Source organism: Lathamus discolor, chromosome 2, assembly GCF_037157495.1.
Source record: "Lathamus discolor isolate bLatDis1 chromosome 2, bLatDis1.hap1, whole genome shotgun sequence".
Classification (NCBI taxonomy): domain Eukaryota; kingdom Metazoa; phylum Chordata; class Aves; order Psittaciformes; family Psittacidae; genus Lathamus; species Lathamus discolor.
Window position 1 is genome coordinate 41,030,106 of NC_088885.1, and position 27,042 is coordinate 41,057,147.

At 39.0% G+C, this 27,042-nt stretch overlaps 1 protein-coding gene across 1 annotated transcript in view; it reads right to left on the reverse strand.

The window, feature by feature from the left end:
• Positions 1-27,042, reverse strand: part of PIP4K2A (phosphatidylinositol-5-phosphate 4-kinase type 2 alpha) — a 113,067-nt gene that overhangs the window by 23,009 nt on the left and 63,016 nt on the right. Inside the window, exon 4 of the mRNA XM_065666561.1 lies at positions 9,885-10,037. Coding sequence (XP_065522633.1) covers positions 9,885-10,037 — 153 coding nt within the window. The remainder of the gene's footprint in view (positions 1-9,884; positions 10,038-27,042) is intronic.

The window sequence follows — 27,042 nt, forward strand, 5'->3', positions numbered from 1 at the left end:
ACTTGGAGAAAGTTTAAAAACTCAAGCCTCAAACAGGAAACATGACAACTAACCAAAGTCAGCTTCAAATATCTGTTGTATACTGAAGCTGCTGTGTCTTTTGTGCCAGGGTGACCTGGTTATTAGAAACACATTATTCTAAAACACAAGAAACTTTCAAACAAGTTAACTGAGTAAGCCATGTGAATTGTTTAACAGAAGTGGTTATTATTTGGTAAGAAATAATATAACAAAGGTCTTAGAACCCTGGAGATTTTGCAATTTTGGCATTCTCTGCTAATTTTAAGGAATTTCACTAACTTTATACTGGAATCTACACATATCACACCCAGACTTTCATTTTTCAAATGTCAAAATAAAAACAGAAAGATTTAAGAGTCCTGAAAACAATCCTTTCCAACAAGAAACAAAGGGAATGAACAAAGATGGAAACCGTTGACTGTGAATTGAACATCATTTTGACTAGCAACTCTATAACACGCACTCTGTTGAATGTTGCTGGCACAGTCTGGTCTGTAATGCTCCTTTTAGTCTGCCCTGTGGCTGTACTGGAGGTTACAAGCCCCAAAGCAGAGAACACACAGTCATGATGCAGTTGTGCCACTTCACAGCAAAGCATTTTTAAGCTCAAATTGCCTATGAATGGGCAAAACATCTTAAGCTGCTGCAAAGGCTCAATGAATGGAAATCAGAACCTCAGGAAGGAGATATGATTGTACACCCCAAAATACAGTGAAAGGCCACCAAACCTGAGCAATGCACAAAGACTGACCAGTTTGTACCTGAGAAGGTTCTGTATTTAACAGATGCAGAAGTTTTAAGTTGGTGTTCTTGAACTGGAGGATTTTGAATCACTGGGCTGTTAGCAACATCACAACGCAGTTACGTATTACAGGATACATAGCTCATTTTTACCACTGGTTTCTCTTACAGATCCAATTGTAAAGTGAAATTAGAACTCTTAATGCTGGGGTTACATAAACGTTGTTTAAAATACTAATTTCTATTATAAAGCTATATTGATTATTCTGTTACAAACACCAAGTATGTGCCATATATCCTAAACAAATACTTTTCTAATGCTTCATAGAAGGTAGGAATGGTTGTTTCTTATAAAAACATTTACTGAGTGATTCCTTCTCCAAGATGATTAGTTCTGCAAGGATGATAAAAACTGATCTATTTTCTAAGAAGGGTTTAATGCTACAGAATTTCAGGTCACTCAACTCTAATTCCCAATCTTATGGCTCTTAACTACAGAATTTGAATTTAAAAAAACCCTACCCAACCATTATTCCAATTTTCCATACAGGGAGCTGAGACACAGAAACTTTATCCAAAATCGTACAGAGTTTATGCCACATGAAGGAATGGCAGCTACGCATCTCAAGTACCAGACTAATAACCCCTTCCTCTCAGCTGTCAGGGTCACAGTCTTGACAACTAAACCATCTCTTCAACCTAGCCTATTGCTAACTCTGATTTTAACCTTTCTGGTCCTAAGTGTCCCCCCTCTGGAAAACAGCAATGCCACTAACACAGAACATGCGCAACATACCCACCGTAATAGCATAAAATAAATCCTTTGGTTAGCAGTATACGACCCCCTCCCTTTGTTCTGTATTATGTAACAAGGTAAAAAAGGCAACTAATGAATATTGCCTAAGTCCTGCTTGTAAATTAGGGTTAGCCATTTGCTAACACTGCTGTTTCACGTTAGCATTTTGTAAACAAAACCTTCTGAAAAGGCAGTGTTAACTAGCGTGCGAAGGAGGACATGAAAAGCTCTGCTAGTCCTGTTCTTCACTTGGTAAAAGGGGACTTGGCTGTATTCTTGCAGACTTCTAAGAGACCTTCTCAAAGCAGAACTTGTACTGCAACAGTTGCTTCCTACTCTGTATTGACCGTGGACACTCATGCCACTGCAAATTAAAGAAGAGCCCCTAGAATTATTTCAGTGTTTCCCATGACAGCATTTCTTATCCTGACCAGGAGACAAAGGAAAGAGGGAGGGATGCCACTTGCTTTCAGTATCTACAAGGTTGGTCTAGAACTTCCTACCTTTGAAACTATCAATCCCCCATATCTGCATCACAGAGGAGGCAAAACGTGTCATCTGTTTGGGTGGGAGTCCAGCAGGACTTGCACTGGTGACTGTGGTTGGCAGATTTTCAATTTGTCCATCTTGATATAAATGAAGTAGTAATTTAGTCACCTCAAGGTGTTTTTTAGGAATGATTTCCTGAAGTTTCCCACTCACAACTGGAATAAAAGTGAGCCTAGAAAATAAGCCGGTACATGCTTAGCAGGACTGCTAAAGTTCACTGGAAAAGACCTTCACTCCTTTCTGTTAACTCTTTCAAAAAAGAACATTAAAATAATTCTATCAAGCAGCCTTGCTAAATAAAACTGTAATACTTAGATAATACATTTACAAGTCCTTATATGCAGTAACAAAATCCATCTTTTTTTATGGAGTGTTGCAATAAACACCCCTTCATTTTCTGTCAATTCAAGCAATTTTCATTTTTCTGCACAGCAGGAGGACAATATTACCATTAACAAAATAAAGTATCATCAGCATGTTGACATATTTGATCAGCTGTGAAGCATAGGTTTCAAACATGTAATTTTTCTAGCTGTTTTGAAAGTCAAGCTTAAAGCTGAATATTAGTAATAAATTCTTTATGACCCTGTATTTTCATAATTTTTTGGTATAAATACAACCTCAAGATTCTTTAATAAGAATAGAACTTTTCCTATGTCATTTAAAAGAAAAAGAAGATTCTTAGCTTCTTGCTTTCCCATGGTAATGCTAGTGAGATATGAGTAAAAGATAACATAATGCATACAATTCATTAGCAAAGCATCTGTGCCATTTTTAACTCTTTTTGGAAAAACAGAAGGTAAAATTCCCATTTTTGGTCTGTCTCCTCTACCCCTGGAGATAATCTGTGGAGTGATGTGGTATCAGTGAAGACTAAATCCTGAATTATATCTGTCTCAGTTCTATGTGAAAACTCAACATTGCCCTTTCTCACAGGTAGCCTGATTTCACTGGAATGGGTTGCCCAAGGAAGTTGTGGATGCCTCATCCCTGGCAGTGTTCAAGGCCAGGCTGGACAGAGCATTGGGCAACACGGTTTAGTGCAAGGTGTCTTTGCCCATGGCAGGGGATTTGGAATCTGATGATCTTAAGATCCTTTCCAACCCTAACTATAATTGTATGAACCTACTGGGGCTTGATGTCAGCTTGTCTCAGTGCAAATTCCTACATACCTAAGCCCCAGCTTTCTTTTTTGGTATATTCTCCAACCTATATTGTCACCAGTTCTGTGAAAAAATTGTTTTCAGCCTACAGAAATGTTCTTCTACCTATTTATGATTTTAGTATTTTCTCCTACCTTCCACTCAGTAACACTGTGGTATTGCTATTCCTCGATTCCTGCACAGCCCTCAATCCTCCTCTTGGTGCCATTTCCCCTTTTTTCACCTTACTGCCTGCATTTTTTCACTTTCATTTGCCTTCCAGTTTCTTTTTTTTCCCTCTCCAGAAGCTAAGGTATTTCCCCCACCCCCCCCACTTTGTTTTTTCTCCTTTCTGCTGTGGTTTCCCCTTTTTAGCTCATCCTATTCTTTCCTTTCCTCCCATTCACTTCCCCATCACTCTGCTGTGTGCTGCCTTGGGTAAACAGGTAGTCCCTCTCCTTCACCACTATTCACTACGTCTGCTGGTTGCCAGGGAGACAGGCAGTGCAACAGGTGTCAGCTCTGCATATGATTACCTGTGTAGGGAAGAGAATGTGCATTCAACAGGGACAGGTACCTATAGAAAACCTAAAGGGTACACGCGCTCATGAGTAGTTTTATACTGGAAGGCTTGTAGGCTAACAATTCTGTCTTGTTCACCCGCTTTGAGATGGCTTCTCAATTTCTTTACTGAAGTTGCCTGGGTGTCAGAACTGAGGAATAATAAATCCCTTTTGAAGTCCATTTTAATGAAAATAAAAAAAAGGTGTTCAAAAGTTGCTGGTTTTTCTGACACTCAAGTTGCTTTCATTTATTTTAAAAAACTTTTGTCCACCCATCATCTATTCTCAAAGAGCATCAGACTGCACTTTTACATTAATTTACACCAACTTAAGATTTAAAGCAAGTTTATCTCACTGGGGAGGCCAGGGTAGCTCAATTCAGGCATTTCAGAATCAGTCATTTGCCTACAGAGTTTTGCTCAAGTGCCACCAATTTCTACCCCCGAAAACCGTATCTGTAGTTTAGAAGATACCTACAAATAAACTAGTATCTATAACAGGATATTCTGTATTTGATGTAAATTAATAAACTTTTTGCACAGGTCAACTCATCCAAAAGAAATAGATAAACATAGATTAAATATACGCTGAAGTGAGAAGTCTTCCATTAGGAGAAGCAGGTTATTACCTGTTCCTTAAACATGGGGTGAAATCTTGGCAACACATTTGTCACAGATGACTTTGTTGAGCTCTCCCTTAAGAATGCCAAAAGGAGAAGTTGGTTTAATTCAATTTTTTCTGGTCCATGCTCTTGGGGTCAGGAGCATAGATTTTAAACACAACTGCACTAGATTTGGAGGTATGTCCAATGAATAGTCGATTTTGCTCTCAAATACTACTTAAGTATGCTTAACTCACATAGTTTTAAATGGTCAAACAACATCTATGAGCCCATACAGTAACAGCTTTTCTAACACTTAAAAAGTCTGACTCATTTGAGCATAACCATGGTTCTAGTGCATTTGATAAGTAAAAAATGTTCAGCTGAAGTAACACCTGAAAAGTGGTGAGAATTCTACTAATAACTGATAGTATGCCAATAACAAAAGCAGCCCAAACCAATTGCAACTTATTAAAATGTGACCAAAAGCAGTATTTCATACTATATATCAGAAAATACTACAGCAGTTAGAAACAGGCTAGCACGGAAATTCAAAGCATAACATGTGATATACATTTGTATTTACTGTAACACTTAAAACCTATCTGGTTCATGCTCTAGGCCAGTTTGTCTTTAAATATAAACAGAAGACTGGTCCACACATGATGAACTTTATATTCTAGTCATAAATACCAAGATGCTTCGCAACTTCAAGCATGCAGAAGGACATTATTCCCTGTTTCCTTAGAACTGGTGGGCTTAGTTGGTTGGTGCTTTTTTTTTCTTTTTAAAATCTGCAAGAGAAAATAATGATCTCTTGTGTTTCTACTCAGTACTGAAAGCGTCAGACTCATCTGATGAGTTGACAGAAAGCGTCAGTGTTTAGACTGAAGTGTTCACCATCTGTCTGAGGTTGTGGGCCTGACTGCCACTAAAAAAAGGCAGGCATCACATCAGACAGGGTAAATGAATTAAGCAACTCATAATTTTGGATAGGAACTATAATTTACAATTGTCAGGACTATTATTTACAATTCAACAGGTTTAATTTGGAATTGCTATATATATTTATATGCTGTTTCTATAGTAACTCCTCCTGACACTCCTTCAAGCCTGGCTCATTTTTAGCTATTTACACATTTCTAGCATGTAGCCTTTGATCTGGAATTCAACCTTTTTGGTTCTACTCTTGATAATTTCTTAAATTTGCAATAGTGGCAGTAATACTGTAAATTGCGATGCACCTAGCTTGGTTACTTTTGCAAAGTGCCACGTGATATTGCAACAGAACTCTACTCAGAGATGAGAAAGGTAATACCTCAGCCAAACTGAACTTATTTTGGTTTTCACTCCTAACAAGCTACTGGCCATTCTGTTTCCTGAATTTAACCTGATTTCTCTAAGGTGTACAATCATGTCCATCATAACTTTGGTTAATCAAAACCCAAGCAATCTAGACTTGGTATTTTTTGTCTTACAAGTGTTTACAGGCTATGCAAAATTCCTGCTTCTTTTGTAAATACCTAAGTAGACAGACTGTGTAACTACAGCCTCAGCTCTTCACAGTTCCGAAAACCAGACAGGCTATTGTACCTTCAGACAGATGGGAGAGAGGGATGGAAAGAACTTGATGGGTTTGTGGACTATAGATCTCCATGATCTCCAGTTACTGATGAAATAACCTTCATTTCTACTTTCCAATGGCAGTCTACACGTCTCTTTTTAATCTTTTGGTAACTTCACAAAAAATCCTTGGTACGTGGAGTTACATTTTGGAGGTGTTCATGCAAGAACTGCCCTGCTATGTCTTTCTGCTGACCACACTAACTCCCAGATGCCTCGTCAGTAGCTTTATAGTTCAAAAATGTGCAAGCAGAATGACAGATATTTTGCAAGCGCCAGGGATGAAGACTGTTTTGGTGAATGAAGAACATACCCAGCCTCTCACACTTCTGACTTCTCATGGTTCCCTCTCCAGTATTCTTTGTTTAAAGATAGCTGTCCTCTTGCACTTATTGTTAAGCAGTTCAATATTTGGTAGGGCTTGTTTGGTGCCAAAGCAAGGACAGAGGTACTTCCAAGGTTTAGAACAGTTCTATCGGCTTGGAACTGTTAGCGGTAATTAGGAAACAGGTGAGTAATATTATGGTTTAAACTTTATTGAGAGTTTTAACCCAGGGAAGAAACCTGGAATGAATTTGTAGAGTGGGGGCAGGGGGGAAGGAATGAGAGAGGAAAGAGATGATTTGTCATAAATGGCATGAATTTCACTCATAATATTGTCAGAAGTAGCCAGAAGGTATTTACTGCCTTCTTGGGGAGGTGGAAAAGAGTACAAGATACTAAGGGTTTACAAGTTACTGTTCATAATAGATAGATGATCTAACTCCAGGTTGCCCAATGGTACTTGAACTCTGACAAGAGAGAAACAGTCTTCTAAAATTCACATGAATCACCTCTCTAGTCTTCAGGCACGTGAGAAAGGCTGTTCCTCCTAGCATGATCCCCGCAGTACATAACTGGGTTGAACATGTCTACACACTCCCTTCCTTGGAAGACTGAACCTTTCAAATACAGCTCTGCTCTAAGGGCAGTCTCGCAAGGATATGATGCAAGGACATGCCACTAGAAGTCCCAAAGTAGTCCCAAGCACAATCACACCTGGGCTGTGAAGCACATTTAGCTGGGCCAGAAATTTTCACTTACATGGTGAGTGCTGCTGGCGCTCAGTGAACTGAAAGTGGAGAAAAGCAAACAAGCAGACTTTTCCCTAGAAATCCTGTACTTGGTTCATTTGTGCGCAATTACAATTAATCTCTTTAACTGTAGCAACAACTGCAATTAAGAAAGATACTGGGCAGTAAGTTAAGTATGTAAATCAGTACAGGGAACTTAACATTTCCTCTACTGGCAGAAGAGACTTTGCTAAAATAAACTGAACTCAAGAAAAGTTGCTTTAGTGACAAAGATTTCCACAGAAGTACCAGTGCAGTATCTGAAAAGTCTTGTACTACTGCAACTATGCCATCCAGTAGAACCATAAAGTCACATCAATACCAGTGAATTAGAAGGGTCTTGGACTGTCCTCTGGCATCAGTTCTAGTTGGAATGGAATAACTTACATCTAAATTATTAAATTCTCCTCTAAAACATGATGCTCATATTCAGACTCCTTCGTAAGAATAATAACTGACCTGAGTTAATACCTTGACCCTTGCCAAGAATTATCTGGGAGACAGCTAGCTGGTCCAAAGCAAAACCACAACAGGGACCATTAATGAGCTCAAGTGCCAAAGGATGTTATCTGGCATTGCACTGTTTGCTAGCAGAAAGGTAATCTAAGGCCAATCTGTGTGGAATGAATCTGTCAAGGAAATTATTAAAACCTTTCCACCAGGACAAGAGGTTTTCTAGACTCTATCAGGCAGGCTAAGACAAGCTTCACTTGTCTGAAAAATATCTAGAGAAATGAGAGGACAAGCTGCTGTACCTAATGATTCCAAACATTCAAATTCCAGCAGCAACACACAGGACACGATATCAGCTGTCTCCAGAATAAGTGGGATTTAATTTAGATATTTCTTTAATTACTTCAAAGTAATTTACTTGTTCAGTAAATTGCTGAAGATACTGCAATCAACTTATTTCATTAAAAAGTCCAATTATTAAACTGTCTCAGTACTCGAGTTCCTCTGCATTTACAACACTTTGTAACGTGCTCTCAAGTTCTGAGACAAAGAAACACACATCATATCTTTATGAATCTTTTTGAAGTATCTCAACGAGAGCTATTTTCCCAATGAGATGTTCTTCCAGTGCACAATGAAACTAGATGCCTGGTACAAATAACTTTCAGATCATTATTCCTTGTAACCTAGCCTATTAGAAACATTGATGTTTGAAAGCATTAATGAAAAAGAGTCCAAATTATGACGTTCATTCACATTAGCACTGTCTTCATTAGCACTCTTGACAGGAGATGACTGTTTTGAAAGGCAATATGACTTTTCAGCTGGATTAAGTCTCACAATCTGGATCATTAATAATAGCTTCTAATGCCAAATACAAAAAGGACTAGAACTTTAATGCCTTAGACATTGAACCCAAAATTGTAAGTTTAAAAACTCTAATAAAAAATAACCCCCATTACAATTAGATAGTAGTTTAAAATTTCTGTTTGGTAAAATCGTACTTAAAAGATTGGTTTATGAACATGTCATAGTGATGATATTTATCGACATTAAAACAAACACATGGTGATCCTGTATGTTATTTAAACAGAACAACAAGATGCAGAGAGAGAAAAGAGTTCGTATCACTGAAGGCTTTCCAAGCTACTCTGGACTTTGAGGGCATTCAGAGATCTTCCTTCAACACAGAAAGGGAAGCGAGAAAGACAGTCAAGCAGCACCACAAAGATGGCTGGCAACACCTTCAATCCCAAGCACCCTGAAAGCATGCTTTTGTTTCCCCTCCACCTCAAATGATGACTTTAAAACTGGTTCTACAGAAGTAACAGTATCTAAAAAAACTCAACAAACAAAAACATTGCAAGAAAAAAAAACCAAACCCCAAAACCCAAACAAAAAACCAAAACCCACCTAAAACAAACAGCTGTAAAATAGTTCCAACCCTAAATACCCCGAAGTTTTTACCTGAAATCCCAAGTCAGAAAAGTGAGCAAGAAAATGGAAACGGTAAAAACCCCTTCCTATTTGGTATCAGATTTTAGATGATTTTGAGAGGCCTTTCCAATTTCTGCAGCTATAGAGCTTATTCAAACAGATCTAGGGCTAAGGAAATCATCACTGATTTTATCAGGGCTTCTCATATTTCCCAAGTTCTGCTCTCTCTCCATGCCACCCACACAAATTATTCACTGGCACAGTATGACTGCTGGATCTGAGGGATCACCACTGTTTAGTTTTGACTTTACTGCTGTTTATGGAAATTCACACTGTCAAAGCCTGCTTTTCTATTTGTAGGAATTTTACATTAATTAAATCTAATTTTTCATTTCTCAGATAATACAACATTAATTGTTTGAAATCTGTTGTTAGTGAAACACAGAACATTTGGTGATCAGACCAGGAGGAAAGAGGTCACCTGCACTGCTGATATACAGGTACACAGATACCTGTCTCCAAGCTAGCCCAGAAACAAGTATCTTCATGCCTAAGAGTACACTAGCAGGAAGATCTTCCTAGTAAGGTGAAAAAAGCTTACGGGGCCTCCAAGTTAGTGTCCGTCTATCATACAGATATATCATTTTACTTAAAGCTTGCTTAGCTATTTATAGAAGTGCAGCCTTGTGAACTGCAGACGTACAGTAAATTGCTTGTGTAAAAGCAGAAATTACTGAAGTGACTTTTCCCCTAATTACTAATTTAAAACTTTCAACACTCCAAAAAACCCTGATATTATAATATCTAAGAAGAGATCCCAAACCCTGATAGCATTTAGCATATTACCTGATGGTATTTCTTCAGGATGTTGTGCATTTCTGCTACATCTTCACTTGTTATAGTTTTGATGATATATCTTTTGTCGTAGGACGTATGAAAGCGGGCACCACTGCGTGCTTGTGAATCATTGGCAAGGGGTGCACTTCTTGTCAATGAATTCTGTCAATTGATTTAAAAGAAAAAAAAAAAAAGCATCAAGTCAGACAAAACTATCAAAATTTTAATTAGAACAAATATAAATAACTTATGTTTATTTTTTAATCTTTTTCAATACATCTGCATTGAGCTGAATTCTGCAGAGCATGTAATCACAGACCACATTACCTTGACAAATCGCTTCAAAAATATTCTGAGAACAGAAGAACGACTGGGGGAAGGTCCCCAGTCCTTCAGGAAGAACCACCCATCAGTGGTTCAGAAGTCATTCTAAATGCTGAATGAGAATTTATTGCACTTTGTTACGTGTACTTTATTTGCTTTTGGGAAGAAAATATACAGTAATTAAAAATCCAAAAGGAACACTGTATTATAACACAATAACTATAAACAGAGGATTAATCTGTAGCAGCAGTATCACTTTAAAACTGAGCAAGACTGTTCTTGAGGCAGTATGATTTGGTAACATTAAAAAAGGCCACAACAAGGTTGATGAGCTCTACTACCACAGCTATAGCAATGACTTCTTATCTAGTGTTAAGCAAGTAACATTATTGTACAGTACACCTCCTTTTATAAAATGTGCCTGCTAGAAAAAACCTGCTAGAGATCAGTGACTGTTTTTAGACTGAAGCTTGAGACTACTTGTGCTTGAGACAGTAGCAAAAGAAGCCTTCTGCTTTTTCAGAAAATAAAAATAGATGACATTTCTTTATATTTACAAACAGTAAAAATACATTAGACAAGGTATAACAACTTGCTTTTGGCTGGAAGCATCTTTCTTTACCATTATGAGTTTTTGTCAGTTGCTACATACTTGAATTACGCCATTGCTTTTTTTTAATAAGTAGTAAGAGCAGCAGCACAGCCATGAGAAAACAAGATGATGCTCTTACACCCCATGTGTACTTCCCAAAATATGGACCATACTCTGAAAAGGTTAAACGAGTTTATTACAGACTGCTGGAACACTTCCATGTTTACAAAATAACCCTCCCCCCCAAGCTGCTGCTATTGTTCCTCATTGTACTATACTGCACAAACAGTAAATCTTGCTAAACCCTTCCACACTCGTATGGTGCAGTGTCCTCCCTGCCAGAAGAAGAACCATTTTTACAGAAAGTATTAATAAAATTTTGTATACAAATTGAAAGGCTGCAGATTCCCAAACAGCAGAGGTTCAGCTCCAGCAGCTACAGAATAGGACACATGTTTGCATTGTTTGATAAGGCATCATGGAACTAAGACACGAGCCAGATTTACACTGGAAGAATGATGATGCTTTCAGAAAGTAATTACAAATAAACTCAGTCTACCACAACCAGGTACCAGACCTACACAGTTTTATTTTTATGTGAACTATGCCTTATTTGGAAGTTTTTGCCACTGATAAGTACTGTGTGCAGTTCTGGTGTCCTCAACATAAAAAGGACATGGAACTGTTGGAACAAGTCCAGAGGAGGGCCATGAGGACGATCAGGGGACTGGAGCACCTCCTGTATGAAGATCGGCTGAGAAAGTTGGGGCTGTTCAGCCTGGAGAAGAGAAGGCTGTGTGGAGACTTCATAGCAGCCTTCCAGTATCTGAAGGGGGCCTATAGGGATGCTGGGGAGTGACTCTTCATCAGAGACTGTAGTGATAGGACAAGGGGCAATGGGTTAAAACTTAAACAGGGGAAGTTTAGATTGGATATAAGGAAGAAGTTCTTTACTGTGAGGGTGGTGAGGCACTGGGATGGGTTGCCCAGGGAAATTGTGAATGCTCCATCCCTGGGAGTGTTCAAGGACAGGCTGGACAGAGCCTTGTGTGGGATGGTTTAGTGTGAGGTGTCCCTGCAGAGGGGTTGGAACTGGATGATCTTAAGGTCCTTTCCAACCCTAACTATTCTATGATTCTACGATTCTATAAGTCTGTTCCATAGAGTTATCGAGCTCTACAGACTTCAGCAGGAGCTGGACACACAGACTCAACCCCAGAACATTAGTAACTTTCATAGAGTAGTAACCTCAGCCAAGAGATGAGGGCAAGTATAGCCCCAATTTAAGAAGGCACTTGAACTCATGATTATGTCTCCATATTTTGAGACCCACTGACTTCAACAGGATAAATTTATCCCAATGTGGAATGCTTTTGAAGTCAGTTTAATACGAAATAAAAATATTTTCCCACAAGGTTACTCTGTTCAACTGAAATATTCAGAATTAACAGGAATAACAGTAAACTACCTAAAAGCTCTACAGGGTCATACTAGAATGAAAACCTTTATTATGACATGCAGGAGAAATAAAACTTTGCGCTCTTCTCCAGCATATTTCTAGACTTGTGCAATGAACTACTATCATTACTAATATCTAAAGTGCTGTCTTTCTCCATTATCCTCTCTGTTCACTGAAGAAAGAAGGGATGTGGGCACTTCCCGAATGTTTATAAAGAGTTTTTCTAGACTGATCATAACAGAGCTTTAGGGACAACAACTGCAGACTCAGTTCCTTATCTGCACTGGCTTTTGGACAGCCAATTTTAGCACAGAATCATAGGATAGTTAGGGTTGGAAAGAACCTTAAGATCATCCAGTTTCAACCCCCCCGCCATAGGCAGGGACACCTCACACTAAACCGTGTCACCCAAGGCTCTTTCCAACCAGGCCCTGAACACTCCCAGGGATGGACCACTCACAACTTCCCTGGGCAATCCATCCCAGTGCCTCACCACCCTCACAGTAAAGAACTTCTTCCTTATATCCAATCTAAACTTCCCCTGTTTAAGTTTTAACTTGTTACCCCTTGTCCTGTCACTACAGTCCCTGGCAAAGAGTCCCTCCCCAGCATCCCTATAGCCCCCCATCAGATATTGGAAGGCTGCTATGAAGTCTCCACATGGGCAAGTCCTGATAACACCATTGCTTCACATGGTATTGAAGATACTACAAGAAGGAAATTTAAATACTCCTGCAGTTTTCTTTACCTGTTTTCAGCTGTTTCCTATTTAAATCAGTTTCCCACCATTCCACCACTGATGTGTTTTTATGTACTGATAAAGTCTATTGAAGAGAACAAGTATCATAAATAGATCATTTTTTTTAATGCTGCACTTCATATCAGCACTCTGTTAATCTTCAAATAGAACCATTAATAGTTGTTTGTTGAAACTGACCTCTGTAGAAACCCTTTCCGTTCTAGAGTCATGACTTGGCTTTGTTTTCCATGCATATATTTAATATGTTTTAAGACGAAAAACTTGTAATAGAAGTTTAAAAAAAAAAGGTGCAAATTCAGTTACCTTCACCACAAACTAGAAAATATGATGTAACATAATAATTATTTTCTATTTGGAAAAAAACCCTAAGCATGGGTAATCATTAGTGTATGTAGTGAATTAAACTACTGCTAAGTTATTAGTCTGTAATTCACTTAGCAATAATAAAGGCTGCTGGGTAGTTATTTGTTATTGTTCCCAGCAGAAAAAGCTGCATTATTCTGAGGTTAACTATTGCAATAAAGCAGTAACTAGAGTTTTCAGAATATATTTTATTCAGAGAACCCTCGTCTTCAAACTGTAAGCAATGCAGTATAAACCTCAAAAGCAATTAACCTGGGGGAAGACTTAAGTTGCTTAGCTATAAAAAGCTATGAAAAAGTATACTTGCTAGTCTGCTGCTGGACCAGGGAAAGAGGGAAGATGGGAAGGAGAACCTGAACTAACATTATTCTGCAAAATTTCAGATATTCTTAAGGTATATTTTAACATTCTCCACCAAAAGACTTATCAGATTTGAATGAAATTCAGACCTGGTACTGAATGAAGTATCTTGCTAGCAATGTCTTCACTGAGATACAACACAATGGGACATGCTGCATTTTCCAACTTTTCAGTTGCTGAAGCTCAGTTACTACTTCTATGCCCAGAATGGGACAAACTTCTCCCCCTCCTGACTTCTGACTTCAAATATTCCACCTGCTATTCCTATAACCACTTGCTCTTTTAAATTAAACCTGTCACCTTCTGTCTTCATAAGCACTATTTGGTACAGGACAGCTTTTCCAAGTGTCAGACCTTGAAATTAAGTTCTTTCTGCTTTTCTCTCATCATCCTATTATTAATAAGGAATATCTAGTATATAGGCATATTTATGTTTCAGATTTCTCCCCCTCCATGATAGAATATGGTGTGGGGAGAAACACAGTGACAAAGGATGAGAAAGAGTATAAGGCACTTAATGCCTTCTTTGCCTCAGTCTTTAGCAGTAAGATCAGTTGCCCTCCAGGTACCCAGCCCCCTGAGAAGGAAGACAGTGACAAGGAGCAGAATGAGGCTGCCATAATCCAAGGGGAAATGCTCAGTAACCTGCTACACCTCTTCAGACACACACAAGTCTTTGGGGCTGAATGGGATCCACCCACCCAGGGGTATCAAGGGAGCTGGTGCAAGTGCTCACAGAGCCGGTTTCCATCATTTCTCAGCAGTGCTGGGTAACTGAGGAGGTCCCAGTTGACTGGAGGTTAGCAAATGTGACCCCCACCTACAAGATGGGCCAGAAGGAGGACCCAGGGAACTACAGGCCTCTCAGCCTGCCCTTGGTGCTGGGGAAGGTTATGGAGCAGAACATCCTGACTGCCATCTCCTGGCATATACAGGACAACCAGGCAATTGGGCCCAGTCAGCATGGGCTTATGCAAGAGAGGTCTTTCATGAAAGACTGGATATTAGGAAAAAAATTCTTCACTGAAAGGGTTATCAAGCATTGGAACAGCGAGCCCAGGAAAGTGATGGAGTCACCATCCCTGGAGCTATGTTGATGTAGCACTTAGGAACACGGTTTAGTCATGGACTTGGCAGTGTTAGGTTAAAGGTTGGACTTGATGATTATAAAGGTCCTTTCCAAACTAAGTGATTATATGATTCTACAACACTTGATGCATTTAAAATATGAACAGTATAAGCAATAGGAAATTCTGACTTAAAAAGAAGAGACAGCTGTTAAGCTAACAGAATGAGTCAACTAGTACTCCTTTTATCATGCTTCTTTCATTACAATTCAGGCTAGACAGAAAAAAAGTATAGAAACCAGTCAGATTCAATAGAAATTAATAAACTTAGTAATATTTTCAATCAACTGGATGAAACCTTGTGATCACAGTCTTTTGACAGATTCTTGTTTTTTTCCAGCAATAGCTTTTTATTAATGGAAATTAGTTCTACCTGATTACTATAATGTTAACTTAATTTCAAAGACAATTATCATACCAAAAAGGTTGCTAGCAAGAGACTATATCTGCAGATGATTATTTGGCACACACTGTACTGTTAATGCTTTACGGGTTAAAAATAATGATGCATTTAGTTTTTAGTAGATGGCTATTTTATTGTTATCTATACCAAACCTAATTAAGACTGCTCACTGCTATAATTTTCCCACATGCATATTAATTTGTTAGAATAAACCAACCAAGTTTATGCTAAGCGATGCTGTTCCACAGATGCACAGGAAACCCAAATGCCTTCTCTACAATACTGACTCTATTAGATGAATTAAAGATCAGATACTTAAACATTAAACATGCTTAAAGATAAAAACAACCTCTAATTAAACAACCTCATTGACCCCATTTTATTAACTCTCCATTCCTGTGGTAACTTAATATGCTCTCTTCAGATACAGAAAGTAGTTCCTTTGAACTTTGAAAGAAGGCGGAACATGGGGGACGTTAATATTACTATCTACTGTGTTTCCATAGTAATAAGTTCATTAAATAAGCATGGTTTAAAAAGTTGGGAAAATAGATCTAATTACATCATATTTGCTGATTACTAGTACTGCATTACTGCGTTCTTGTGCTAATAAATGTATGGCTGAGTATTGCCTATGGAAAGTCTTATTTGTAATGGTTAGTTCTCACTTCTACGAACAGAGAAAAGTTCAAGTTCCTTCTAAAGTAAAGCTTCCAGGCACCATGAAATATACCTTACCTTTCAACTATAGTTACATTTGTTCATATTGAGAAATCAGGCTTTAGTAAACACACATACACTATTGCCTCTCATGACAACAATGAATCGTTAACTAAAGAGATGACAAGAATTGGCCTGCACCACTAAGTCATCATTAGCAAGATCAACGAACAGCTTCACTGAAAGAATCAAACCAGAAGAATTTAGGGGCTTCAAAGAAGAAACAATATGGCTACTTAAAACCACTAAGTTCCTTTCCTTTTGGTGTAGCTGAAGCTAACTTACCTATTTGACCCAGACTGTTAACTAGAAAACAAAGCACTCTGTACCCTATTCAACCCTGCCAAATACTAACAAATTAATCGTACATGTATTAGAAGTCGTTCTTTATTGGAAAATATTCCTCTTGTAAGTTAAGACACAAAATGGCCAAGAAAGTCTTACACTTTAGCCTAGTTGAAGTGTAGCCACTAGTAAACCTGTAACTTAAGAAATACGCTTTACATCACAAAGACTGTGGTAAGTTTGTCTCTTTTAAAATTAGACTTTAGACATGTAAATAGACGATACAGATAAAGTTTAACTTATTCTGGGGTTATTTAACTTAAGTCTCAGTCAATCGTCTTTATCTTAATGCAGACAATAAGTTACTGCTCAGACAGACTGAAATATGCATTTATCTGAATTGCACTGCTCTCTAGTTCAGACTGCTATAGTTGCAGTGTATAGACTTGCCTCTTACTGTCAAATGCAGTTTTGTGAGACAGTACCCTCCTGTGATCCACATTACTTCTGCCAGAACACACAGATAAATTTGAGTGATGTTTTGTACAAAAAGTGAGTAAAATAAGTTGTACTGTAGCCATCTCCGCACAAATGCCTTAGAGGAAAAGCTGACTGAACTTGCCTGAAGTAAGTGGTGTACGGCTTTTCTTCTGCTTCCTTGCTCAGCACTAACTTCAGCTAACAGAGACCTATTGCTGTCTTCAGCAACAGCATTTCTTAGGTGAGGTGTCTATAGTGGACTGGGAAGGAAATAAAGAATGAAACTGAAGCATCTCCCTTTTCCAAAAGGAAACATAAGCAGGGTTGAGGGAGGGGGAAAAGAGACCAGGAGAGATAGAGATAGATCATGGCAAATACCAGATTGAATTCCCTCTGGCTCTGCTTCTTAATTAGAGAAAGACTAAGTGGAATATGAACAGATGGGAAACGAGCCACTCCTCACTTAACACAGATCTATGAGCCACAAAGCCAGAACAGGGAGGATATCCTTCACATACAGGCAAAACAAAAAAACTAACCCCGACTCAAGCTCCAAACGATACAGGTTTGACTATCTAACAATCTTTTACTAACACTTACTGCTGCCACTACACAGCACTTCCATATCGGGTCAGGAACCAGTGGAGCATGTACAGCATGGGAGCACTAGTCATAAGAAGTTAATAAAAATCACCTGCCTACAGGATAGCATTAGTGAGCACAAAACTCAAAGCAAAGTGCCATATTGCTGTGTCCCCTTCAGATTTTCCCAGCCTTCTCCCACTCTGCCACAGTGTGCCTCACTCTTCTGGCACAATTAAAACATCTGTCAGCCACACATACCCTGTTCCACTTAACAGCTTCACTTAGCAACTCACTGCAAGTCTTCTGCTCCAAGTGTGCGTGTTCTGCCAATTCCCCATTCACTTCTCATTTGTGAAGTTTTAATCTTGTGCCTGCTGGTTTTTTGGTCTCAGGAGAAAGAAAAGGTTTTGTACTTTTAAAGTGTGAATACTTTTATGAGGCCGTTTAAAGACTATGCTAAATTACTTCTGCAATAACTTACGCAACCAAAGACACACTTAACATGCCAAGCTCAGAGATACTTTTACTAGTAAGTTTCTCTTTCACATACCTCCCCCTCTCTCCCAAATAGTTTCCCTTGTGAAAAATCACTAGCTGGAAGTCGCACTGCCCGTACATAAATCGATATAAAAAATATCACCTATATTGCACTGAGTAGCCAGGCAACCAGAAATACTCATCTTCAGTGTTGAGAGGCTACAAATCACAACGAAGTTGTCTTATACCACAGAATTAATTTCTGATAAAGTCATAAAAATACAGCTTTAAATATAAATGGGTAAAAGCTACACCACTTACTAGTATTTAATTTCCCAAGGAGTTCTTGATACAAAAAGTTGATCAGCACACCTAAATTACATGTCATCATCTTACCCAAGAACAGCAGATTCTTTAGCAAATCAACTGAAAGATTTACTATAGACCCACTCCTGCCTCAGCATCTCTTTCCAAGCTCTCAGCAATCTGTGCAGAGTTTTATTTCCTACACTAGACATATACCAGGTAAAGAAAGTTTTTTTCTGCAGGTGGTCTTAGGACCTGATCCACAATTCTTCGAAGTTCACAGGAGCTTTTCTGAAGCCTTCAACAGAATTTCATAAGCTAGAGTCCAACACAACTGCTACCCATCAGAACCCATTTCATGTCACCCAGCTATTCCAAAACTGAACTCCAATCTTTGCTTTTGGCCAAGGTACAAAATCCAGAAAGGCAGTCTTCATTCGTCCAACTTCAGATCTGCCACTGTAGTTTTTCTAGTATTTAATCGTTCGTGTTACTGCAAAGGTGAGTGTAATTTTGAAGTGGAATTATTTCCTTTTCCAGTTATTCTTATTTATCCTTTCCTGAAGTATCTAGTATTGTTTTTCTGCAAGGATACTCACATACTACTTCCTTCTCAATTCTAAATTTTTCACGTGCAGCAGGTCAAACTCTGTCACTCCCACAAGGCATTCTCTATGTCTTGAAATTCCTTTGACACAATTTTTCTGTATTTTTTCCATATCCAAATTTTCAACACCTTTTCTTAAGATGACTAGCATCAAAACTATATAGAGTATTAGCTTCAGGTATAGAATAAATACATTAAAAAAAACCTTAGAGCTCTTTCTGGTCTTATTTTCTACTTTTGAGTTTATCCATCCAAGGGCGCAGTTATTCCTTCCGAGTCAGGAGCTCACAATAGTGTTAAATTCTTGTCCCCTTTGACTTCTTGTTCCTTCTCAGAGCTACCACTTTCCTGAACACAGCCTTCACCTCTGCAGTTCTGCACTCCTTTTAATCCATGTAACTATTCATCTGACGATATTAAAAGGTATCAAATTTATACAAGCTCGTAACGCCAATTAAAGTATGCTTTTGTACAAAATCTTCGTCTTCTGACTTTGCCATTTGGACAGCTTTTACGTCATCTGCAAGTTTTTACTACATGAAATGTCAACTGCTCGTTGACAATTAAATTTTGATTGTTGTAATCTAATCATCTATTATTTACATTTTTTTATTATAAAGCCCCACAGTAACTGACATTTTAAAAATCAAAGTCACAAAATATCAAGCCAACTACTTTCTAAGAGGCATCCTCAAGAGTCCTTAGAAGCCAGCTAAAATAACCACCTTATGCTTTATCCTTTGGAAGTCTACTCGAAGTCTGGAAGTCTTTTTTTCCCCTGCACATTGTCAATAAAAATCGTAGCCAACTGTAATTAACTAACAATAATACTATAACTGATAATGTTACTTATACCAACACCAGACATCAAAAAAGTAAACTCTTTTCCAGAGAGACTTTCCAAAGAGCAATAAGTTAAGATGTTTGGAGCTATTTTTTTAAACCAAAATCATTTTTTGAAGAAAACACATGGAACAGAGCCACTAAAGTAACAGGAAAAGCTTGTCCCCCCCACTCCCTCCATAATTGCAAGCTATATTTATAACTGGAAAAGTATTGCCCTCTTCTTCAAAGACAAACTGCTGGTGAGGCTCTTCCTCCTCTGCCCACTTCGCTTAAAATGCTCACAGCACGGATACTTATCTCCACAGTGGGAGGCCAAGGATTAGCCACAGCCTCCAAGAGGGTGGAGAGATTTAAAGGTCAATTTAATTAGCTCATTCTAATCTCTCACACATCTAATGTAAATGTCATTGTTTTCTAACTGCTACTTAGCATACAAGATTATATTTTAGAAACTCTGAACATGTGAACTATGTGTTGGATGCAATACAGATACTTCATGCAACTGATCTAGAAAGGAAGCCTAATAAAAACTGTCACTGAGTCAGAGCTTTTCGTAAAAAAGCTAAAAAGGGCAATAGGAAAATTCTGGTGATAAAGCATGGAGAGCTTTAGAAGAACAGTAATCTTTCAAACTGACTGGCTTAACAGCTTCTCACTGATTTAAATCTTTCCCATTTTGCGATGTCTGGACAAAGGCAAACAATGATTTCTGGTACTGTGATCTCATCCGAAAGTCGTGGAATGCCAGAACGAGCTCCACAAGCTCAGCGTACCCCAAAGACAAATCGGATCACATCCCAGGCTATTTAGGAGTGCCTCTGGGCAGCTTTGCATGAATGAATAGGCAAAAACAAGCGTACAGATGATGCTCTGTGATGACTGAAATCATAGGTCAGTGGAAAAGCCTGGCAGTGGTTCATCGCTGTTAAGACAATTACATACACACAGTCTGGCTGTTCTGTGACAGCAGTTACAGTGGTGCTGCCTGGCCCATGCACAGCTTCTCATGAAGACAAGCTTGCAGCTTCCCCCAACCTTTTTTTCCTATTACAAGACCTCAGGAATCATTGATATGGATGAATTACATGTGGATTACTGGCTAAAAAGCATATCAGAGAGACACACTGTTACACAACTGAACATAAAGGCTCCAACTTCTTCTGTAATTTGAAACAAGCAGCCTACTTCTCGGATGGTGCTCAGGACAGTGTTTTGTCAGTGATTTCTAAAGAGGAGAAAGGCAAAGTGCTACTGTTTTAATGTAACAGAAGCACCAAACCCAGAAATGTTTGGTTTTTTTCATATGAGGATGGATAGTGAAGACTTTTGGGTCTACATTGTATACTAGCACCATGCACTCTACCATTGCCATTGAGCAGGTTTACGTCTGGAAATACTGATAAGGAAACATGATGAGAAAACATGACCAGGAAACACTGATTCCAGACACTGACACATTGTTAAGAAGTCTAGCATGTGGAAAAGCAAACTTGACCAGTAACGTACACTAAAATCACATTCAGTGGTATGCGTCTCCTTGCCTTTGGCAGCTGTATGGACAATACTGCATGATTTCTTCTCATGCCAAAGGCAGAACTCTCAAAAGACCTATGTTGAATGGCACGAGACCTCCAAAAGACAAGACAGGATACCACTGGTCCTGTGGTGCACTAGTCAAACATCAAATCCCTTCCATGATCTTGTTAAGAAGTGGATGTACACACTGTGAACACCTACAAACATTTATAAGCAAATTGTATTCAGGGAGTGATTACTGTGGTGAAAGACATGAAAAATTTTGACAGAGAAATGTAAACCACCAACTTCTTATTTTTTCCACTGAGCTATTCTACCAGGAGAAAGGCTTGTTCAAATGGAAGTTTAATGAATAAAATGCAATTCTTTCCTAAATCAAGGTATCCTACTGGATTTGAAGTTGCTAGCTTAAGGCATACACGTGCTTTAGAAAGAGTTAGGGCTCTTTTTCTGGAAGCTTCCCCCCCTCAGCCATGTAAAGCTTGGATGGAATGCCTCACTTTCAATGGCTATCTCTATAGTTAGAACTAGAATTAAACTTGGCGAGGGATGTTAAGCATAACAGGAAGGGATTCTACAGGTACACAGCAAACAAAAAACAGACAACGTAGGCCCCCTGAGGAAGCTCTCGGGAGAACTGGCTACCCTGGATTTGGAGAAGGCTGAGGTTCTGAATGACTTCTTTGCCTCAGTCTTCACCGGCAAAGGCTCTGACTGCACCACCCAGGTCTTGGAAGGCAGACGCAGGGACTGTGAGAATGAAGACCTTGGGCCCACTGTAGGAGAGGATCTGGTTCATGACCATCTTAAAAAACTGAACGTACACAAGTCCATGGGACCTGATGGAATCCATCCGCTGGTCCTGAAGGAGCTGGCGAATGAAGTTGCTAAGCCACTGGCCATCATATTTGAAAAATCGTGGCAGTCAGGTGAAGTTCCCGACGACTGGAAAAAGGGAAATATAACCCCCATTTTCAAGAAGGGGAAAATGGAAGACCCGGGGAATTACAGACCAGTCAGTCTCACCTCTGTGCCTGGCAAAATCTTGGAGCACATTCTCCTGGAAGGCATGCTAAGGCACATGAATAACAACAAGGTGTTTGGTGGCAGCCAGCATGGCTTCACTAAGGGGAAACCCTGCCTGACCAATTTGGTGGCCTTCTATGATGGGCTACAGAACTGATGGACAGGGGCAGAGCAGTTGACGTCATCTACCTGGACTTGTGCAAAGCGTTTGACACTGTCCCACACAACATCCTTGTCTCTAAATTGGAGAGATATCAATTTGATGGATGGACCACTTGGTGGATAAAGAACTGGCTGGATGGCTGCACACAAAGAGTTGTGGTCAATGGCTCAATGTCTGGCTGGAGACCAGTAACGAGTGGTGTCCCTCAGGGATCGGTGTTGGGACCGGTCTTGTTTAACATCTTCGTCAGTGACATGGACAGTGAGACTGAGTGCACCCTCAGCAAGTTTGCCGATGACACCAAGCTGGGTGGTTCAACTGATATGCTGGAGAGAAGGGATGCCATCCAGAGGGACCTTGACACACTTGTGAGGTGGGCTGATGCCAACCTCATGAAGTTTAAGCATGACAAGTGCAAGGTCCTACACCTGGGTAGGAGCAATCCCATGCACAGCTACAGACTGGGCAGAGAAGAGATTCAGAGCAGCCCTGCAGAGAAGGATTTGGGGGTGTTGGTCGATGAGAAACTGAACATGAGCCGGCTTCAGTGTGCGCTCGCAGCCCAGAAAGGCAACTGTATCCTGGGCTGCATCAAAAGGAGTGTGACCAGCAGGTCGAAGGAGGTGATCCTGCCCCTCTGCTCTGCTCTCATGAGACTTCATTTGGAGTATTGTGTACAGTTCTGGTGTCCTCAACATAAAAAGGACATGGAACTGCTGGAACAAGTCCAGAGGAGGGCCACGAGGATGATCAGGGGACTGGAGCACCTCCCGTATGAAGACAGGCTGAGGAAATAGGGGCTGTTCAGCCTGGAGAAGAGAAGGCTGCGTGGAGACCTCAGAGCAGCCTTCCAGTACCTGAAGGGGGCCTATAGGGATGCTGGGGAGCGACTCTTCATCAGGGACTGTAGTGACAGGACAAGGGGTAACGGGTTAAAACTTAAACAGGGGAAGTTTAAATTGGATATAAGGAGGAAATTCTTTCCTGTTAGGGTGGTGAGGCAATGGAATGGGTTGCCCAGGGAAGTTGTGAGTGCTCCATCCCTGGTAGTGTTCAAGGCCAGGTTGGACGAAGTCTTGGGTGAGATGGTTTAGTGTGAGATGTCCCTGCCCATGGCAGGGGGGCTGGAACTAGGTGATCTTAAGGTCCTTTCCAACCCTAACTATTCTATGATTCTGTAAGAGCTCAGGGAGCACCCGGCAGCTCATTTTTTGATGCTGCCAGCACATACTAAATTACTTTTTTCTAGTTTGAATACCCAATTGTGAATGATACTTAGGTTAGGCTAGGAACTGCTAAAGAAGGCAAACTAAATGTTTTCTCTGGGGAAAACTAAGAAAAGCCAGAAGTTAAAATTTCCACTGCCATATATACTAATGTTAAGTCCCACAGTGACTAAATTCTTACTTGTGCTTACATTTACGTCACCAAATCCTAGAATGTAATATTCAGATTGCAAGCTTCATTCTTCACATGCTAGAGAGACTAGAAATGCAACAGGTTTTGTTAGTACAGATGGCTCAATACCTTACTACCACTATCACCTATGCCTATGCCCACATCAAACAAGATGTCAGCAGTTCTGAATATCCTGGTGCCAATGTCCATCTGGGATCCACAAACTGTACACTCTGCTACAAGAACCTCACAGCCTCACCTGACAGATAAACTCAATGACTTTTCATGCAATATCAGCCTTACCATACTTAAATGACCAGCACACGAATTTTCTTTTCAAGACAGTTCTTGCTTCCAAGACTTTTAATACGTTTTATTAAACACTTAATGTAAGGATCATGTCTTAAGAAGAAGATCCAACTCCTAAGATAGCTGTTCCTGACATATTTATTGTTGACCTTGTTGTCTGTAGTTTAATCCTAGAGGTGGCTCATTCCTTCCCAAAGGGCCAATAAATGGAGGCATAAGTTTCATTGCAGAAACACCAGCAAAGAGCTCCGATTAGTATTTGTTTGTCTGAAAAAACATATTTTAGATTGTAAAATAGCTTTTAAGCTCTTAATATGCTACCTTAGGACTGGAAAACTCATCTAAAATAAGCAAAAATATTCATAGGTTGACAAGAATTTTGGTGAAGTTTAGACACTTAAAGAGAAAATACATTTAAGGTTGATTTCGGAAAAATGAACCTAGAATTTGCATCATTTTCCTGATGCTATTCTAGAGTCTGGACTACAAATCCTTCTGTACAGAAAGCTGTGAGAGATACTGAAATGTAAGGAGACATCCATATTAAAGTGAGAGACAGAGTTCATACAATTTGTTATTAGGCAAATTGTTTAAGAGCAGGATTTCTCAATTTTCTTTTTAGATTCAATCTTTTATACAGAAAAATGCACATGGAGAAATAATAAGCACCTCTCAGTTAAAAAGAACACAGACCATCTACTAGAAGTTCTTTGTCCTGTACAGAGAACCTCTACTGGCTGCTCCTACAGTCAGATATGAGCATATCTCCTTTTACCCTAAGTACTAAAACTTTAAGGGAAATCAGTTGTGATCACCCCCATCCCCAGTATAAAGCTCATTAGGTACCCTGGGATACTGGTGCCCTCTGGTATGACCAAGTGCATTTCATCGGGCAAGAACCCAGTCTCCCTCTTTCACCTAGCAGAATCCAGATGTAGGATTCAGCAATAACTCTAAGTAAGAACAGATGTGCTGGAGCACAGTAAAATAAGTTTCCCTTTTCAGAGCAATAGCAGCAGAAGCATTTGTAACAGTACTAGATTGTATTTTTCTAGAGGTTTTTTGGGGGATCATTAGGCTAGCTGCTTGCTTGCTCACCTCTCACTTTTGCAGTTTTCAGAAGCTAGTCTTATAATTCTTTTGACAGAATTATACTCTTGGATTTTGTAAGATAAGAAATCATGTCGACCGAGTTGAAAAGAAACTCTAAAGTTACAACAGCTACCCCATATAGTTTGGTAAAAAAGAGGCCTTTCTGTAAAATAACCTTTGCAAAACTGATGCCAAAAGCTGAGAGGGAATGCAGAAACTAAAAATTAATTTGGGATTGTAGTGAGGTATTTAATTTACAACATCTGCTTTCTAATCAATTTTTTTCTTTTCTTTTAGGAACAGTTAATACTGTCAAGTATTTCCCTACCTATGTTAGGAGGATCTTCAGAGTTAGGGATTCTTTTCCAATGAAATAAGATGACACTTCACAAAAATACAAGATCAAGATAATTTACCCTATCAAGGCAAAATCTGTCATTATTTAACGTTCTGACTTGTAGAAGTACTTTTTAAAAGTACCTTCAATTTCAGATCCATATGTACTTGTAACTCTCAATGGCGCTAAGCAAAATAGTGATCTAATTGGTTAAAATGGTTTAAAATTTTTGTCATTATTCAAATGTAATTTTGATTGATACTGACTGATCATCACTTGTGTTCCCCTTTCTGAGAAAGAACAGCCAGACCATTTCTTAATTTGATGCCATAAATACCTTTGTAGCATGTGATAAACAAGATTGGAGTCTAATAAAAGACTGTTTTGACACAAGAACAAAGTTTCTTAACCTAGATTCAAGACTTAACTTGTCATAACAAGTTTCTAAAGGCAACCTTTAAATAAAACTTATGATTTAACTTCACACTGCATTTTGCACATCGATGTCCATAATAAAGCAAAACCCCCGACTCAGTATTAGCAACCACACATCTACTTCCATGAAACTTTAATTCTAGTTCAGTGTTAATTAGAATGTCTTTCAGATATGCCCAATGAGCTAAGAAAGACAGAGAGATATAGGAACTACTTACTAGAAATGGCTTCTTGTAAAGCACAAACCATACACAATTTAAGCAATCCCTCTGACTAAAGACAATCTGTAGGAAAAAACCCTTTACTTACAAGATTTAAATCTCTCTTCAGAGATAAGAGGAGAGCTCTGTAAGAGAAGATTCTTGTATCACCCATTCCACATGTGAGCAAAGCCTACATGTTAAGCAGCCCACAAAATTACTGCACAAAGTGAATAACACAATGTCAAAATGTAAAATTAGTAGAGCCCAGTAATTAGGGTGTATGCTACCAAATTCTTTTGATAAAGGTTTTTTTTCAGTCTTTCCTTATGAGGAAGCACTATCTGACCTCCGGAACAATTCATCAAGAATATCTGCAGAACATTCAGAAAACAAAATCATTTAAAATGAACGTTCTTCCTGCTTTAAACTGGTGTGTCTGACTAATGAACAAGGTAATTGGGTTTATTTATCTAAACCAATTCTATCTTGTTCAATAATGGAATGACATTGCTCACAATTGATCAGGACTCCATTCCTGAAAGTTTTTATAAAGAAAAACTATCCAGAGAAAGTTATTTCTATCTCCTCCATAAGTGTCCCTTCAGTTCAATATTGCACAGGCTTTTTCCAATTCATATTTGGCTTTGAATGCAAGACAATCGTTTTAACCTGCATTCACTGGAATAACTTTCTTGAAGACAAAGATTATCCGGAAAAAAAAGACAAGTATACACAGTGAGTCTCCCTTTGTCAAACTAGATTTCCTTTTAAAATCACAGAAAATGTAACATTAAAAGGAAAGCAACTTCTACCTTTAATAGGGATAACCCCTATCTTACACATGGAGCGAGTTAAATTTTCGTTGTGTGTGTTTCTCTAGAATTAATTTAATTTTGATGTGTGTTCAAAGTACATTACTACTTAGATCTTTTTTTAAAAAAACAGTATCAGTAGAGTTCAGTAGAATAAGAATG